Source organism: Callionymus lyra, chromosome 12 (genome assembly GCF_982586985.1).
Source record: "Callionymus lyra chromosome 12, fCalLyr1.hap1.1, whole genome shotgun sequence".
Lineage (NCBI taxonomy): Eukaryota > Metazoa > Chordata > Actinopteri > Syngnathiformes > Callionymidae > Callionymus > Callionymus lyra.
The window spans coordinates 27,142,148-27,159,315 of NC_141829.1; the positions used below are offsets into that span (position 1 = coordinate 27,142,148).

Here is a 17,168-nt window from a genome sequence, read left to right on the forward strand (position 1 = left end):
ATTGAGCAACAACTTCTACCTCGACGATGACCTGCTTCTGAAAGAGGCACGTGTCTGACCAATGCAGAAGCACACAAAGGCCCACATATGTCACAAGTATTTACACTGTAATTGAAAAAAACGACTTCAAAACTTTTTTCACTCCAATCAAAAGAAAGTTACTTTGATAAAAAAAAAAAAGACTTCAATTGGTTGAAGCAACTTGTTTTGTGATTGAAGTATTAAGACAAAAACTACTACCCATAATGTGGCCCTGCAACAAAAAGACAACTTCAATCATAGGAAACAGTTTGAAAATATTTTTGTTAAAACATTTTTTTTGATTGAAGGAACTTTTGTTTTGATTGAATAATAAAAAAAACAAATCTACCTCCATACTTGAGAAATATGCAATATAACTTTAATTAAAGAGTACTAGATTCGTTTTTCCCCCAAAAAACCTAAAATGTAATTATTTTTAAATTGTATCCATTTGTTTATAAATAAATCCTTTAAATCAAATAAACATACATCAACATAATTTGTGAAAGCATCTGTTCTGTCAGGGTGATTAATATCTGAATAAATATATTTTTAATGCAGAGTATGCAAAGGCATAATTTGCTTTCTATCTGTCCAGCTTTGTTACACTTTTCTTTTATCCTTCTAGGGTTTATCACAGATGGAAATTCCATACTTTTGGGTAATGCTCGCCTTCGTCAGGTGAGGGTGAAGACAAATTCTTGTGAGACCGCCCAGACAATATCCCACACTGTGCCGAGCTGTCATGCTCCGTATTCATGGGAGACAGAAGACACAGGAAGCTATGAGCCGGGTTGGAAATATTTTAGTCCTGGTAATATCACTATCCGCCCTTCTGACTCATGGAAATACTGGACTCAGAACCAGCTTCGTTCCTACTCCATCAGAGGAAAGAATCTTCTTTATAGAGGTGGTGGGTTTGCAGCTGAGCTTGGGCCTGATTTACAAAGCTCTATGATGTAAGTTAACCTCAATGCATCTTTTTTTGGTTGACCTAATGAAACATAATGTCTCAAATGGTATCTCCAGGACCATCACAGATCTCTTCAGAAGCAAATGGCTTGATTCATACACAAGAGCCATCTTTGTTGAATTTACAGTCTACAATGCAAATGTAAACCTCTTCTGTATCGTCGCCCTCTTGCTGGAGACAGCATCAGTCGGTGAGTTGTTGGTCCCCCAGATATTGACAATAGAAGGCTTCATTATTATTATTAGTCTGGCACTTGAGGCTAGGCCTGGAATTGTGGCCCCTAGGTAAGCAATGTTCCTAGATACAGAACTGTATTTGTCTTAACTGATATGTGTGAAAAAAATACACATGTGGGATTAGGTTAGCTTTAGTTATGCTACTTAGTTGTACTTGGGGCTAGGTTTAATCAATGCTGGCGCTATATTCATAACAAAATATGATGTTACAGGAGCCTTTGAGTTCCAAAGTGGGATTCAGACGGTTCGTCTCTACCATTCCACTGATGGGTTTTACATCTTTATGATGGCAGCTGAGATAACATACATGCTGTTTATCCTGTTCTTCATGTTCCAGCAGGTAAGACTTCAGCCAGAGCAAGTCTATTATCCACTTGACTACTAAAGCACACAATAGCAGTTGTGTAACTACATATTGAGTGTTAAAGATATTTAGCTTGGTGACAAATTCATATATTTTCTTAATTGTAGTTATATGGTTTTGAATATGAATGTTGTTAATAACTGTTGTTAACATACCTTGATCCTGGGTAAGTTGTTGTTGTTGAACTACTTAACACACTCAGGAAGTGACTAAGAAGAATAGATGTTTCTAATACAACAGAGTGAACTTGTGTAGTAGTTGAACTGAGCTTTATTAATTAAAGTTATTTTTAAATAGGTAGTATTGTAGTGAATTTTTTTATAATCGTTGTTACATTACTCAGATGTCATATCTAGTAGTGTGAAGTCATGTGAGTCAGTTGAACTTCATCATGTACCGTATTCTTCATTTTTAGAAAATCTAAACATTGTATTTTTGGTTTTGTTAATGTTGTAATGGTGCAGGTTAACACATCTAAGAGGCATTTTGTTGCGGTTTCTGATCAGTATAGAATATGCTTGAAAATGAGGGAAGAACAGCTGTGCTTGGAGAATGTTTTTAAGCAGCAAAAGCACTCAATCTATTTGTAAGGAGAATTGTTATCCGCCCAAACAAACAAATAACAAATAAATTACACCCATATTGTGGGAATATTTATTTGTAATGTTAGGCCTCGAACACTTCTGACACTCCCCTTCTACCATTTTACAAGATTCTAGCACATTTCATGTGACTGGATTATCTGTTATGAATGGTGGATTACTTTCTAGCTCCCAAGAAGCAGGTTGTTATGTCATATGAATTGTCTATCCTTGACAGTGCAAGTTAATGAAACAGCACCGTGGAGCCTACTTCAGGACCAAATGGAACCTCTTGGATTTAGCCATCATCCTCCTGAGCTGGTGTGCTATGGCTGTTTTTATCCTGAGGACTGTGCTGGGAAATCAGGAGTTGGCATTTTACCAGGAAAACAAGAATCAGTAAGATGAATACAAACCAATATTTTCTCAAATTATAAATGTTTTATATTAATTATCACTTCTTTTTAGATTTGCAAGTTTTCACAATACAGCAATAACCGACTCCACACTACAGTATCTGATTGCTTTCATTGTTCTGCTGGCCTCTGTCAAACTTTGGCATTTGCTGCGACTCAATCCAAAAATGAACATGCTCACAGCCACACTGCAACGAGCCTGGCCAGAACTCTGTGGGTTTGGCTTGGTGATTTTAATCATGATAATTGCATATTCCATGGCTGTAAGTACAACCTTTTTATCATACACATTAACCAAAAAGTAGAATACACCACATTCTATTCAAGCATTTTCTAGCCTGTTACTCCCCTCTTAAGAACAGTAACTATTTCTGTTTGAAAACCATTTAAAAAAGTATTATTCTAAAGCAATATAATGTATCACTTAGACAATATTATCACTTTGTCATATTTGCTGTAAGGATTGGTGTAGTTTTAAACAGTGATTAATCTATTAGAACTCTCTAATTTCAGTTTGTTCAGTTAGTTTTACAATGTTCTTCACTAAGTAACTTTGTTGGACTATCCAGCCAAGAGAGTCTGTGGATGTCTGGTGACTATCAAATTACTTCACAGCACATGTTCAGAGACAGTGTTGAAATAGGAAGTTCTGAACTGACTTTTTCATCACACCTAAGTAGTAACATTAGGTTTCACTCACCAAGAAAAGCAGCAGAAATGTTACACGAGTTATTCTATTACATTTCAAAATATGTTGCTGCACATTCATTCATGTATAAACTTACATATTCTTTCCATATTCTCAATGTGAACATTGTTCTAGAGTAATATGATCTATGGATGGGAGATATCATCATATAAAACCTTCATCACGGCACTTATGACCATCATCAACATGCAAATCGGCATCTTCAACTATGACGAGGTAACCAGAGATAACCTCTCTAGCATGACATCACCCTGATCTTACCATACAGATGTGCTGTCTTTTTATTCCTCAGGTTCTGGAGCACAATCCTTTCCTCGGTGCTGTACTTTTTGGCTCCTGCATTGTGTTTATGACCTTTGTAGTGCTCAATCTACTGATCAGTGTAATCCTTGTGGCTTTCAGTGTGGAGCAGATTTATCACCAGGTAATGTTAGATCACAGTATTTATTGTTGATTGTAACAGAAGGTGTCTGAATTTTGCGTTTATACAATCAAATTAAGTAACTCACAAAGGCACTGAACACAGTCAAATTAAACACAATCATATTCTCTCTACAATCATTAATGCAAGATGTCTCATGTACAATGTTTGTGCCTACATTTCAAAAAACCTACTTTTGGCTTTTATTGAAATATCTTGTGGCAAAACTATTATTGAATATTTACTTTATTCACTATCTTTTATTGAATATTTTAAAAGATGGGTGCAAACTGATTTAATTTTAATTTCTGGAACTGGTAGTTCAGTTTGTAAGTAATTAAGTTAAAGTTATTTGTAAAGCGCCTTTCTAGACCAGGGTCACAAAACGCTTTAACAATAAAAAAAAAATAGACAGTTAAAATATATACTTTAAAAGGCCAAGACACATAACAAACATGGGAGTCCAAGAAAATCAGGGAAAATTGTATTGTATTCTGAAATGTTATCACGAGAGAAACAGTGCTGTCATGAATCCATCAGAAATATTCCCACAAAGTAATCTCTTATTCTTCCTACAGCCTTCAGAGGAAGAAGAGATCGTTGACCTTATGCTGAAAAAAATGTGTGGTTTTGTCGGTATCAAATATAATTCACCAAACCAAATTCAGAACAACAAAGGAAATAGTGGAAGCCACTTGAGTCACCATGACAAACCAACAATTCTTCAGTAAAGCTGAACTTTTTTCCTGAAGTGACCAATTTTAGAGAAGATTCTGCACCTTTGTTAAAGATAAAGTTAAATGTATCCATGTGTGTATTTAATGTGTTCATGTAATCAATAATATCTGCTATGAAGATGATTTAAATATGCAACAAATAAATTGAAACTATATCTGCAATGTTCTAGTTTATCATCAACTGTTTTGCAGCATTAGGTTGTAGTAAACTGTATTTCATCAAATCATTCATGTGACCAGTAAAATATTGTCTCTATTCATCTCCATTTTTACCCTCAAATAAGCACACTATAGATATCATTTACTAGTAAGTTTTCCTTCACTTAAAGTTGGCTTAAATGAGATGATTACAGGTTCTATATCCCTTTTGTTATCTCAGGGTCAAGGCGACCCAAAGGCCGAAAAACAAATGTGTTATTTCTGGGTCAGGTGAGCAACCTCCACCACTGCATATATATCTGGAAGCCAGGGAGGTCGTTCACCTTGACCCAGAGAAAACACAAAGGACACCACAAATACATTTGTTTTCGGGCCTTTGGGTCATCTTGTGCCTGAGATGACACAAGGGTCAAACTCCTTTTTTTATTAAATAATCTCAAGCGCATATTAGACAAATCTGCCTTCCTTAAACTCTGGATCCAAGCACTTTTCAGAATTTCAGACGGTTCCTCTGATCATTTTGTTCAGATCTTGTGGTGAGGGTCGTCCAGAGTTTCTTCCTCACACACTTTTATCTTGGACCCCAATAGAATAAGTAAACAAGTTAAAAGGAAAGTGAATTTCTAACGAAAAACTCATTAGGAGCCTGTCAGTATGATCTTTTTCCGTCGAGGAACCAGCTGTATATTGCTGACCCTTTACTTTGAAATGTTCAATTTGTGGATTCAGTAAACACATTCCTAGGGCCAGAGCAGGTAACACTGAATCAAATTTAAATTAGGCTGGCAAAAGCTAAACATAGATACATGTGCTCAAGCTCTACCGACTGAAGCAGAATAAGATAAATATTCATGTCCGGGGCAATGACACCTGGTGCCGATCAGAAGTCAATTAAATTAATGTTGAGTCAGCATACGTGCAAACAATTTAGACTTCGTAGTGTTCTGTGTGCCCCTGACAAATCTGGCGAGTGATGATGTTTTAGTAGCTGCGATCTTATGTTAGATACTCACAGTTCGTGTCAATTAAAGAATTTGACTGCTGGAAATCCACATTTTTGATCATATAGTGCTTTGTTATTTAAGTAAGTAAGTAAGTAAAGAGACCAGGGTCCAGAGCACTTTAACAATCAAAAAACAAAACACAGTTAAAATATATACTTTAAAAGGCCAAGACACATAAGAAAAACACAGGAGTCCCAGGAAATCAGGGAAAAGCCTGCACAAATAACAATGTCTTAAGATGTTTCTTGAAGGAGTTAGTAGACTTCATCAAGCCCAGAGAGAGAGGAGGATCGTTCCAAAGCTTAGGTGCAACAGCCTGGAAGGATTTCTCTCCTCTAGTCCTGAAGTGTGTGCGCGGAACCATGGTCCACAAACCTAAGAGCCTGAGCTGGGGTGTAAGGCTGGATCAGATCAGTGATGTAAGGTGGAGCCTGACCATGAATAGCTCTGAAGTTAAAATTGATCCTGAAAGAAACTAGAGCAGGTCAGGATTTTCGCTGAGTTTTGTATTAACTGAAGGTGAGACAGCAGTACATTTTAAGTTCCAGGTTAAACAAGACAAGAGAATGATCACTCAGATGGACATCATGTACCGATACATTAGAAATGTCCAGGCCAAGAGTAAAAACTAAGTCTAAAATGTGGCCTTTTTGGTGAGATTGTTTAAGCGCTTTGTGACCCTGGTCTGGAAAAGCGCTAAATAAATACAAATTACTTACTAACTTACATGCTGCTCAAAATTAAAGGCTTCAGTTAAAGTTAAAAGTTCTTTAGCAGAGCAAGATGTGATGTCATCAACATGAAGATTAAAGTCCCCAAGAATAAGAACAGATTCCATTTGAATAATGGAAGATAAGAATTAAGTAAGTTAGTAATTTATATTTGGAGAGCGCTTTTCCATACCAGGGTTACAAACGCTTAAACAATAATAAGTCACTGAAGTCCTTCAAGAAAACTGGCGCACGACCAGGCGGGCGCTAGACTGAAACACAATAAAAAGGTCTTGTAAAACCAACCAAGATCATCCGGGACTCAAAAGAAGTGAATTGACCGTGCTGCTCCTGGGGTGCTACTCGGCCCAACTACTGGCTGTGTTATTGCGGGGCATGCGTGGAGTGCGCCGCTGCTGCTGTGGTGGCTTTCTGTCCCTCTGGCCTGTCTTCCTATGGTTATCTGTTGTGGGCGGGGTGGTGGCCTGGTGTGTGATGTTGTTTTCATAAACTCTTGGCAGGGAACTAGAGCTGCCCTGGTAGCATAAAGCTAAGTTTATAACAATGTAAATAATAAACCATGAATCCACAGATTAAATCTTTGTAAACAATACAAGGATGACTCACTTATTCATAGATAAATGAAGGCTGTGCAGCTCTGGTCCTATCAGGTCCAATATTTAATGAAGCACAACAACAAAAATAAGCTATTAAATAATATATTATCTATGAAAAATTGGATGAACAAAATACTATTATACCCTGTATTTGTTACTTTTGTTTTTCTTATATTTGTTTGTAACTGGTGAAGGTATGCAAATTAAAAGAGTTGAATTCCTGTGTCTGAATCACTTTGCATGAATATTCCCTATGACAGCGCAGAGTTCATTAAGACAAACAGACGGATGAACGGACGGACACAACACAGTCTCACTCCCAAGTACTATTACGACACCGGAACAACACCGGCAATGTGAGTGGATTCTGGTTCATCAGCCCCAATAAATAGCTTAGATAAAAACACAATGAACCCCTTAATCAACTGTGTTTTCTTTTCATTTGGCTGCGATTATGAGCAACACTTTTGTCAACACTAAACTCGATCGTGCGAGGTGACGTCACACCCGCTAATAAAAAAGTTTAGGGTGTTAAAAAAAACATTGAAAAAGTCATAATCCAGTTCTTTGTTAAACATTAAATTTATTTAACTCAATGCATTTATATTCACATAACAGCTGCGCTCAACACAAAACAGCTACTCTTTCAAAATAAAAGGAACTTTGATTTTTAAGACATTCTAATACAACAACTTACATTAAAGGCAGTCACAAAGAAGACCGCGCATTTAAACTGTATTCACGCTTTATTTTTTACACACATCAGACATAGAATCAGATCAAAACGTGAATATAGCTGATTTCGTATCACGTCACGTCATTAATTAATCCCTCCCCCATGCACAGAATATAGTCCCGTCACACCACAGGAATAAAGTCAGATATTGTGGTGGTTTGTTTAAAAGCACCACAGTAGAACATCTCGAACAACGACATCCATTCTCAATTGTAGATGTGTGCTTGGATATAGACCGAGTATAGTTTTGTAGTTTAAAGCGTCAGCCGTCTTCTAACTTCCGCATTCCACACGCAACTTCCTCCAAACCCGCGGATATTGAAGTCACACTCAGTAACCCAGAATAACAGCATTTGTGCTCACGCTTCTGCAGTTACTTGAAGGAACAATTAAGGTGCTAGTCACTCGTCTATTGAAGTAAGATATAATTATTGCTTTAAGTCGCCTCAGAAACAATGTTTCATTACCTGTAATGTAACTTTCTGTGGTGCCTTAACACGAGAGATGGTTCACTAAAACACTGAATAGCTTTTTTAATTATAATGCAACACACACACGTATTTCTTATTATTCCAATAATAAGTTTGCTGTATTGTTCCTGGTAGGTCATAGTAGATAATTTATTTTATTATATTCAAGATTTTGATTTAATTTATTCCAGGCACTTCTGCATATTAATACAGATAACATATTTAACATATGTTATGAGGGATTTTATTTTAACCCTTTTCGATGAGAGATTTGATCGGTTGTTTTTTCTTTAAATAAATAAAAATACATAAAATAATAATTAAAAGTATTTTAAATTTCAAAATAAAGGTGTAAACCAGATGTGAAACACCATTAAACAATGAATGAATGAAACATGCAGAGCTTATCTCTGAATGCATGATCAAGTATACTTGCTGGAGTTATCAGTTATTACTAAAATCCATTCCCTTGCAGCCTGCTAAGCATAACATTAATTTGTTTCTATTACAGCTAGAAGAAGTAAGGCCAAGAATCCACATTTCGCAGAACAAGAGCAGACAGAGTGTGTTATTGTATGGAACCTTTGGAGTAAAATAATTTACAACTTGTAAGAACTGGGATGGAGCTATACTGTAACAGCAACGTGAAATATGTGTGTCTCAGAAAGGATTGATCTGCAAGTTTCTGCATTTTGATAACTTATTATGACACATTTATGTTACAAACTTTCTTCACTACTGATTTAATAGAGGCGTTTCTACAAGAACTCCAGCAAACTTTGAACAATGAAAACATAGACAACGTGATAGAAACTCCAGGACCTTCTGATCGGGCTTCTTCAAACTGGAGCAGAAGAGGAACAACCCATTTTCGACGGTGTCTTCGTAGCAAAGGATGATGACGTCACAGGTGCCGTGAACTACATCCACAGCAAAATTAAACATGTAATGAAAGTTTTCTTTATATTTATATTTAAAAGTGATCATAATCTGAACATCATAATTTTGGTCTGCAGCCAGAGAGACCTCCCATAGATCAGCAAGCAAGCTGGATGAGGAGAGATTGGAATGGAGTGCTCCTTTGTGCCCTCAACGTGTACAGGGGAGAGATCTCTGCCTATCCCATGAACCTGCAAAAGGTTGTTTTTTTGCATGGAAGTGACCTGCAAAAACTTCCCAGAACTCCAAACCTGCTTGACATGAAACCCTTCACTCTGTGTTTCATGCCAAAGCCAATGACTTCAAATGTGAAGTAAGCATAGTGAACACAAACTTGTAAACCTACAGCACATCCCACCATGTAAATAATCTAAAATCTCTTCTTTTCTAGGAGAGATGGAGTGCTGCATATCAGAGAGATGCTGGATTAACCATCGGAGAAGAGGTGGATGAGGTCAATGCCTTCCTGTCTCGAAAAGCTGTCACAGTGATAGATGTTCTGACACTGGGTAGTATAAAGTGAATAGAATCCCTGTTAACTAACTCTTGCAGTTTCCAGACTGGTCTGGTTGACGAAAGCTGCAGACTAGTCATCCTACGCTACAGAAATATATTTTTATATATCTTTATTTTTATAAATCACATCTAGTTACAGTAGTTGACAATTAGCAGGTTCAAAATCTAGATCATGTTCATGATTGTGATTTACTGCTTTAAATCAACTCAATAGATTACTCATCCTTGTACATGATGAATGTTTATTTCTATAATAATATTAAAACATAAGAATATCGAATAATCATAAGCTAAAAATAAAATATATAACAGGTGGTGTTATATTTGGACTTTGAGATCATTCCTCCTGTTTACCATCCCTGCGCTTTTGAAACTGGATTTCTGCTACAGAAAGGTTAGTTTCTCTCTTGCTCTCTAACTCTCTCTCACTCTCTCCCTTGAGCACTTTTTCTAATGCAAATATTTTAATTAAAAGAGAGTACAAACAGACACATACTGATTAGTACTACATATCTCCAAGAACAAATTAAACCCCCCTAATTCAAAACATTAATTGCCCTTTATCTTATACGTTGTTTAAATGTGTTTGCTATTTTTGCTGTTTTCTTTTCTTTTTTTTGAGGACTAGTCATTTAATTCAAACAGAAAAGGCATTCTGCTTATTAAAGTATGAATAGACTGAGTCAACTTTGAACGTGAACTTTATAAACTATTATTACTTCTGTCCACGTAGTTACTGACCTGAGCTTGATAGCAGTAGTCCCAGATTCTGTGGTACAATTTACTGACAATTGAAAGCTTTAAAGGGGGAAAACATAATAATAATAATAATAATAATAATAATAATAAAAACGTAATAAATAATTATTAAATTCCTTGAATCATTGAAATTCCCTGTAAGAGTTAGCATATGCCTTTATCCTTAATGAAACATAATGGCTTTATTTGATCTAATATTTTCTACGTTATTTTTCAGGTTGTACATGTAAGGATATAGATTTAACACACATTTCAAATAATCACTTGATTAACTGATAATCTTTAATATTTATTAAATAATCATTGCCTTGCATTAAAATCCATTCACTGCAACAACAAAAATTCTTCAGGTCACACTGAGAAAGACAAAACAATCTCTCGATGGTGCCAGCTTGTCTCTGGACCAAGGACAGACATCTGCGTAATTCAACTGATAAACAGATTCTCTCTAGACGATCGAACTGCAGTAACTTTTCACAACTAACACGTGAGACAGCCATCTTAGAAGTAAAATGTTAAGAATAACCAGCCAATCATACAGGCACAAATGACTAGAGGTGTTAACCTGAATATTCATACTATACTATATAAAGATCCACCATTTCATTAGAGCTCTGCGTTTTGGCACTTGAAGACGTCTCTGCGATAGTCTCTGCTTGCTAAGCGTGCATGATCATGTAAGTTTGTCCCTGTCTTTTGCATATTTCACTAAACAAGCATTTTCTCTTAAACTCATTACTGTGTCTGTTCCTTTTTTACCACCACCACGTATCAATCTGGGGAGGGGTCGGTTCATCGGAACAAAACCCCAACAATAAGTTATAGAAGTTGGACATTATTGGTGAGTGCCTTTTTTTCCATTAGCTTGTAATTTGTGTCCCTACTGGCCTTGTTATCCTTACACTATAATTAAACACATGGTACCGAGAGCACACATCTGCAGAGGAGGAAAGCAGAAAATTGAAGACACATAATGCTATAATGCGTGGAACTCTGCATTCATACTTATGCCTTTTATGTTTTTTATAGAAAGAAGGAGGCCAGAATGCTTAACATTAACATTTCACTGAAATGAATTCACACAGTATCAGATGTTATGTTCTCTTTTTCTATTTGATTCAATGTCCGAAACTACATCTTAAAAACCTCTCTGATTTAATACTGATGGAAAAATGTTGAATTAAAGTATGCTTATCAAATATCAAGGGTCACAAAGTGCTTTAATAATCTAAAACAATACACAGTTAAAATATATACTTTAAAAGGTCAAGACACATCAGGGTATAAATAATCCAAGTGTGTTATTGTATCGAACCTTTGGAGTAAAATAATTTACAGCTTGTAAGAACTGGGATGGAGATATACTGTAACAGCAACGTGAAATATGTGTGTCTCACAGAACTCTTTTCATTGTAATTAAAATTAAAATGTGTCTTTGATGCAAAATCTGATTTGTCATCATTGTTTAAAGCGTTAAAGTCTGACAAAAACATGAATAGGCTTTGGCACTCATGCGAGTTACAAAAAGTGGTTATCTTATTATTGTAATCTATTGTTTTAAGCATTGGTTCCTTTTTTGCAAAAAAAATCAATGAACATTTCAAAGAATTCCTTATGACCCTCTAAATGTACAAATATACTTATTTTTTCATTCAACAAACCATTTGAAAAAAATGTTGCCAAGATGACGTTTCCAAACACAGTTGCACCTGGATGGTGTACTATAACAATAGCACAGCAGACTAGTATGACAACAAACAATCAAACGTTCAGCATCGACCGTCTCCAAACCTTGAACCTCTGTTGATTTCTAAGTAGTTACAAAACAAATATTTAGAAATATACTACAGTAACATGATTTTTCAGATTTTTTTTAATTTAATGCTGAAGGAAAGAGCACTTTAAACAAATTTAAACAATACTTCAAGTTAAATTGTTAACTTTAAATATATTTTAGAATGATTCAGAAAGTTGAGGCCTAAATCCACCTTAAATGGGCATTTTTCTGATGTAGATTAAAAAACAAATGTTTTACTGTGTGTGGGTGTACTAATTACTTTTTAAGTGTCTTAAATTAGCAGTATTTTCAGTGCTTATTTAAAGACTTGTGTCAAAAATAGACCCCAGTAAAGAAACATTAATTCCACAATGCTCCCCAACCTGCTACTACATTGTTACCTCCTCGCCCTACACAGCCTCAGTCCTGTTGAGAACTGGAAGATTCTCCTTCAGGGAGATATCATCCACTTGCTTTGGACCGCTTTCCTCAGGTTCCTCTAGCAATGAAGGTTCAGAGTTAGCGATCACATATCCCGGCAGAGTGGCATGCATGCTGATCACAGGAGGACCATTGCTCTGTGAGGCACGGTTTAAAACCCCGGTGGTGAAGCGGATGGAAGGTCCAACACCTGGCAAGTTGGAGTGACTGCTGCTGGTGTTGTGGAGCGTGACAACCACAGAACTGCTTCCGTGACATTTGCATATTACAGGACCTTCCCACTCATAGGTTTGGTGCCAGCGAGTCCAAGTCTTCTTAATCTCTGACTGGACCTGTGGGCAGTGAAAGAGTCTCAATGGTGTTGCTAGTGTTGTGTTCAACGGTTTTGACCCAGAAGATATAATATCACGAACATACGTGTTGAACATGTGACATCAAACAGCAAACATAAAGTCTTATGTACTAAAGAGTATGTGCTTTTTTTTTATAGATCGTCTGAGACTCAAACAATCACGATTTACTTGTTTTCCTGCGGCGACCACACCTGTGCATGCAGTCAACACTGCTATTTGCAAAACAAGATGTGCAATTGAACGTTTAAATTTATTTCTGAAGAGAAACTTGAATTTAATATTCTACCAATTTAAAAGTTTTGCTACATTTTCTCGCCCTAAAATCCACCTTGTAATTCAACCCATGTTAGGGTCAGCATAATCCGTTTTGCGAGTTAAGCAAATTCTAAAACAAAACACTAATGTGTTCATTTAATTGACACCTAAATTGATCTTGGACCTCTATTGTACTCACCAGTATGTGTCTTTTTGTAAAAAACTCTCTTTCAATTTAAATATTTGCATTAGAAAAAGGTTTCTTAGGCCCCGCCCACTGAAAACACTGTTTTTCTGGAGATTAATTCTCGCTTACCATAACCACACCTACCCTGCTGTCTGCAGGTTTGTCACCACGTGTCATCAACCCTGGAAATCTCCACCTTAAGGGGACTCTGTGAATAAACAAAGCTGGGCATGATTACAGCTGGCTGCAGGAGGAGCAATGCCAATTACTAAGTCATAAAGGGCTTGTTTGAATCTGATTACCAAATCTTATCACATCAAAGATCCAAAATAAAGGCTCAGTTCTAACATTTTTTATTGACATAGACTAAAGCAGGAATATCAAAGTCAAACCCAACCGATTCATCTAGCTGCTCGAGGGGGGAACTGTTTAGTCAGAGAAGACAACATTACACCTACACTGTGCCACAAAACAAAAAAGCATATGGCAGCTGAGCTGAATCAGGTCCTATCATCATTTATAATTGATTTTCACGCCCCCGAGACCCTCATCAGCAAAAGTCGTATCAAAGAAATTGTAAACAGATACAAAAGGGATGACATTTCCAAGAACAATTAACCACTTCATTTTTATTTACAGAGGTGACTGTCAGAATCTCCTCCCAAGTATTTTTACTTTGTTCTTCCATTTCCTGTTTTGGCCCTGTTTACTCTGCCGACAGTTGTCGAGGGTTGGTTCCAGACAGGGGGTTGTTGTTGCTGGCAATTGGAAAAATCATCACTGCTTCATAAATATTTCAGTCCTGATCCTCTCCGTCAGCTTGTTTTAAAAACTACCTGACTTTGCTGAGATCGCTTGTCTGATTGCTGGACTGGAATATTTTCCTGACTAAATTTCGTCAGCGCTTTCTGCTACTGCTTCTTTGGGAAATTGTGGATGATGAAATCAGCTGTTTTTCCTGTCTTCTTCTCAGAGGAGCTGCATCCTTCCAGCTTTGACACGTTCTCTTTAGTATATAGACTTTTAATTTAGGAAAGGGACTGTTTTTGGACTTGGTTGGTTTGAGAAAGGACTCTTGGACATCGTCATCGACATCTTGCCTCACTGCACCTTGTGTGTTCTTATAAATTGCCACTGTGTTTTCTGTTGTTTTTTTTTTAATCTTACGCTCCAGGGGCATCTTGTTTAAAAAACCCTGACAATGAATGAAGTATGTACCTGCAAATATTACAAATCATCAGTCATCAGCTAAACTGATCATTTTGAAAGTGATTTTGCACATAACTCCTCCTGAACTCTCAACTTGGAGGACTGATTCTCCTGAGGACAACAGCCTGGTGCAGTTCAGCAAGGACATTACAGACCACGTGAAATACAGATGAAAGGGAAAGTAATGTGCAAACCCAACCCTTCTGACTTACTTATTTGTTTCATATGTTGAAGTCTTCCTCTCCCATCATGGTGATTTTAAAGTTATTACTTTATAAAGTTCTTCCCCACGTAGAGTCTTGGAGAGGTTACAGGAACAGAGCCGATTAGTACGTAATAATGGGCTTCACTCGATGTTTGACCAATCACAGCAGAGTGGGCATAGTTATGGTATACCAGACTTCAGCTTGATAAAAACCTAGCCTTATAGGCGGGTGGGGCTTAAGCACATTTTCTAATGTAAATATCTTTATTATAAGACAGTTTTGTACAAACAGACACATACTGTTGGAGTTTGTTGAGTATGTTTCTATGACAGACATCTAAGTATATACTGTGATGTAGATCAACACAGAACCACATTTTCATTCAGAACTTAATTATTTTTTTAACGTGGATCAGAATCTGCTGATAGTGCTAAAGGGGAGAAATCCTTTCAGGCTGTTGCTTCTAATCTTTGGAACGATCTTTCTCTCCCTCTGTGTTTGATGGAGTCTACTGACTCCTTCAAGAAACATCTTAAGACCCATTTACTTTTCTACTACTTCTACTTACATTTAAGCTTTTTCTTAATTATCTTGGGGCTACTGTATTCTGTCTTGGCATTTAAAGCCTGTATTTTAACTATGTATTAATTTTGATTTTTTTTCTTTGTGACCCTGGTCTGAGAAAAAGAGGCTTTCCAAACAATAACTTACTTACATACTTAAAATCTAAAAAACCTGTGCACTGTGACAGACTGGCTACCTATTCAGGGTTCCCTCCCATTACCACAAGTAACTGGGATATTCCAGTTTGTACTGTAGATATGATTTGGGAAAGAAGTTGTTTACTTACCTCCTCATTGCAGAAACAGAATATGATGGACACAAAGAAACCCTATTAAGAGATAGAAAAGAATGATTTTAGAGATCACTTTTTTACAAAGTAAAAGCGGCATTACAATAATATATTTTTCATACATAAAGACAAAGGCTATTGTCGGGTAGTTTTCAACATTTTATCTTGCTGGAAACATCTACAAGTACATTTGCCATACAGCCAAATATTTGTGACAACATACATAAACTATTTTTTAATAATAATTATTATTCTATAAGTACCTTATGTTTGTGCAAATACACAAAAGTATTTTGTTGAACAACTATAATTGTTTAATGTTCTGTATGTGTAATGTATGTATTGTGCTTTATGTATTGTGTAGTTATAGCCATTTGAAAGCCATTCAATCGTTCAAAATGAAACAACTTTTCATTCTGTTGATTCCAAAAGAATGCCTTAACTGTGGAGCTGTATGCTGTAACTAGCTTTGATATCTAACATCATACACAACACAGAACCACCAAATGTATTAAAGCTACCAACTTTAATATACAAGAGTACAACAGCCTTGTGAACAGCATAGAGGTGCAACATTTGTCTTAGTTTTGGGGGTAGAGAAATAAGTACTACAGTCCAGCACTGATGTTATTATCCTAGTTTTTGCCCATCCATTCCACAATCAATAAATACTTTCTGGATTAATTCATAATACAGTCTCAGTTCTTTGGGGTAGGTCAGGTTCAGTACATAGATCACTCCAAGCACCACTGCACAGGCCTGGGCTGGAGATCCAATGTGGTCAAGGATGATCACTTCCAATATCATCATAATCTCCAGAACCTCCATTCTTGTTGCTGATGACATACACTGACTCGGCTGGTTAAAAAGATATATGTGAAAGAGAAAGAAAAAAAAGGATGAAAACAAAACTTATGAGCTGTCTAGGTCTGCAGAGAACTGTCAACTAGAAAGATAACAGTAACTCCAACCGTCAGCCATGAAATGTTTGCTTGACGTAGTGCAACAGTGAAGTACATTTTTTTTCTTATTTTGCATCACAAGAGAATTTCACAATAAATATTTCTGATAGGGCCAACATAATGTTACAAACTTTTTTAAGTACCAAGCTCAAGTTAAAGTTACTCAGCTTTAAAGTTTACACAGATTACAAATAAACAACAACAGCACTTAATTAGACTTTAGACTTCCTTCTTTGTCATTGAGCAGAAAACACAGTGAAACTAAACTAAACTAAAGTGTGTGCATGTATTTATTCACCAGTCAGTTGTTGATATTATAATACAAGCCACGTCCAGTGTCCATCAAAGGCGACGAGGTGGAGATAGTTGACAACTATAAGGTAAAACTTTATTGATCCCTCAGGAGGTCTCCTTCGGGAAATTGTTTTTTCCAACAGCCAGCAATTTTCCATAAACAATACAAAATAATAAATAAAAATAAAATAAGAAGATAAAGAGAAAAAGAACAAGATGACACAATCTAAGTCTAAAGATAAAGACAAAGAACATAGGTCAAA

At 36.3% G+C, this 17,168-nt stretch overlaps 2 protein-coding genes across 2 annotated transcripts in view; one reads left to right on the forward strand and one right to left on the reverse strand.

The window, feature by feature from the left end:
- Positions 1–4,714, forward strand: part of LOC148068832 (polycystin-1-like protein 2) — a 34,356-nt gene extending 29,642 nt beyond the window's left edge. Inside the window, exons 20-27 of the mRNA XM_087803457.1 lie at positions 650–980; positions 1,051–1,184; positions 1,443–1,570; positions 2,414–2,574; positions 2,644–2,854; positions 3,415–3,516; positions 3,593–3,724; positions 4,300–4,714. Of these exons, the coding sequence (XP_087659583.1) occupies positions 650–980; positions 1,051–1,184; positions 1,443–1,570; positions 2,414–2,574; positions 2,644–2,854; positions 3,415–3,516; positions 3,593–3,724; positions 4,300–4,452 (1,352 nt within the window). The 3' untranslated portion in view covers positions 4,453–4,714. The remainder of the gene's footprint in view (positions 1–649; positions 981–1,050; positions 1,185–1,442; positions 1,571–2,413; positions 2,575–2,643; positions 2,855–3,414; positions 3,517–3,592; positions 3,725–4,299) is intronic.
- A 7,462-nt stretch (positions 4,715–12,176) lies between these two features.
- pth2ra (parathyroid hormone 2 receptor a) overlaps positions 12,177–17,168 on the reverse strand; it is a 44,235-nt gene continuing 39,243 nt past the window's right edge. The window contains exons 12-13 of the mRNA XM_087803719.1: positions 15,647–15,688; positions 12,177–12,918 (exon numbers count right to left, since the gene is read on the reverse strand). Coding sequence (XP_087659845.1) covers positions 12,556–12,918; positions 15,647–15,688 — 405 coding nt within the window. The 3' untranslated portion in view covers positions 12,177–12,555. The remainder of the gene's footprint in view (positions 12,919–15,646; positions 15,689–17,168) is intronic.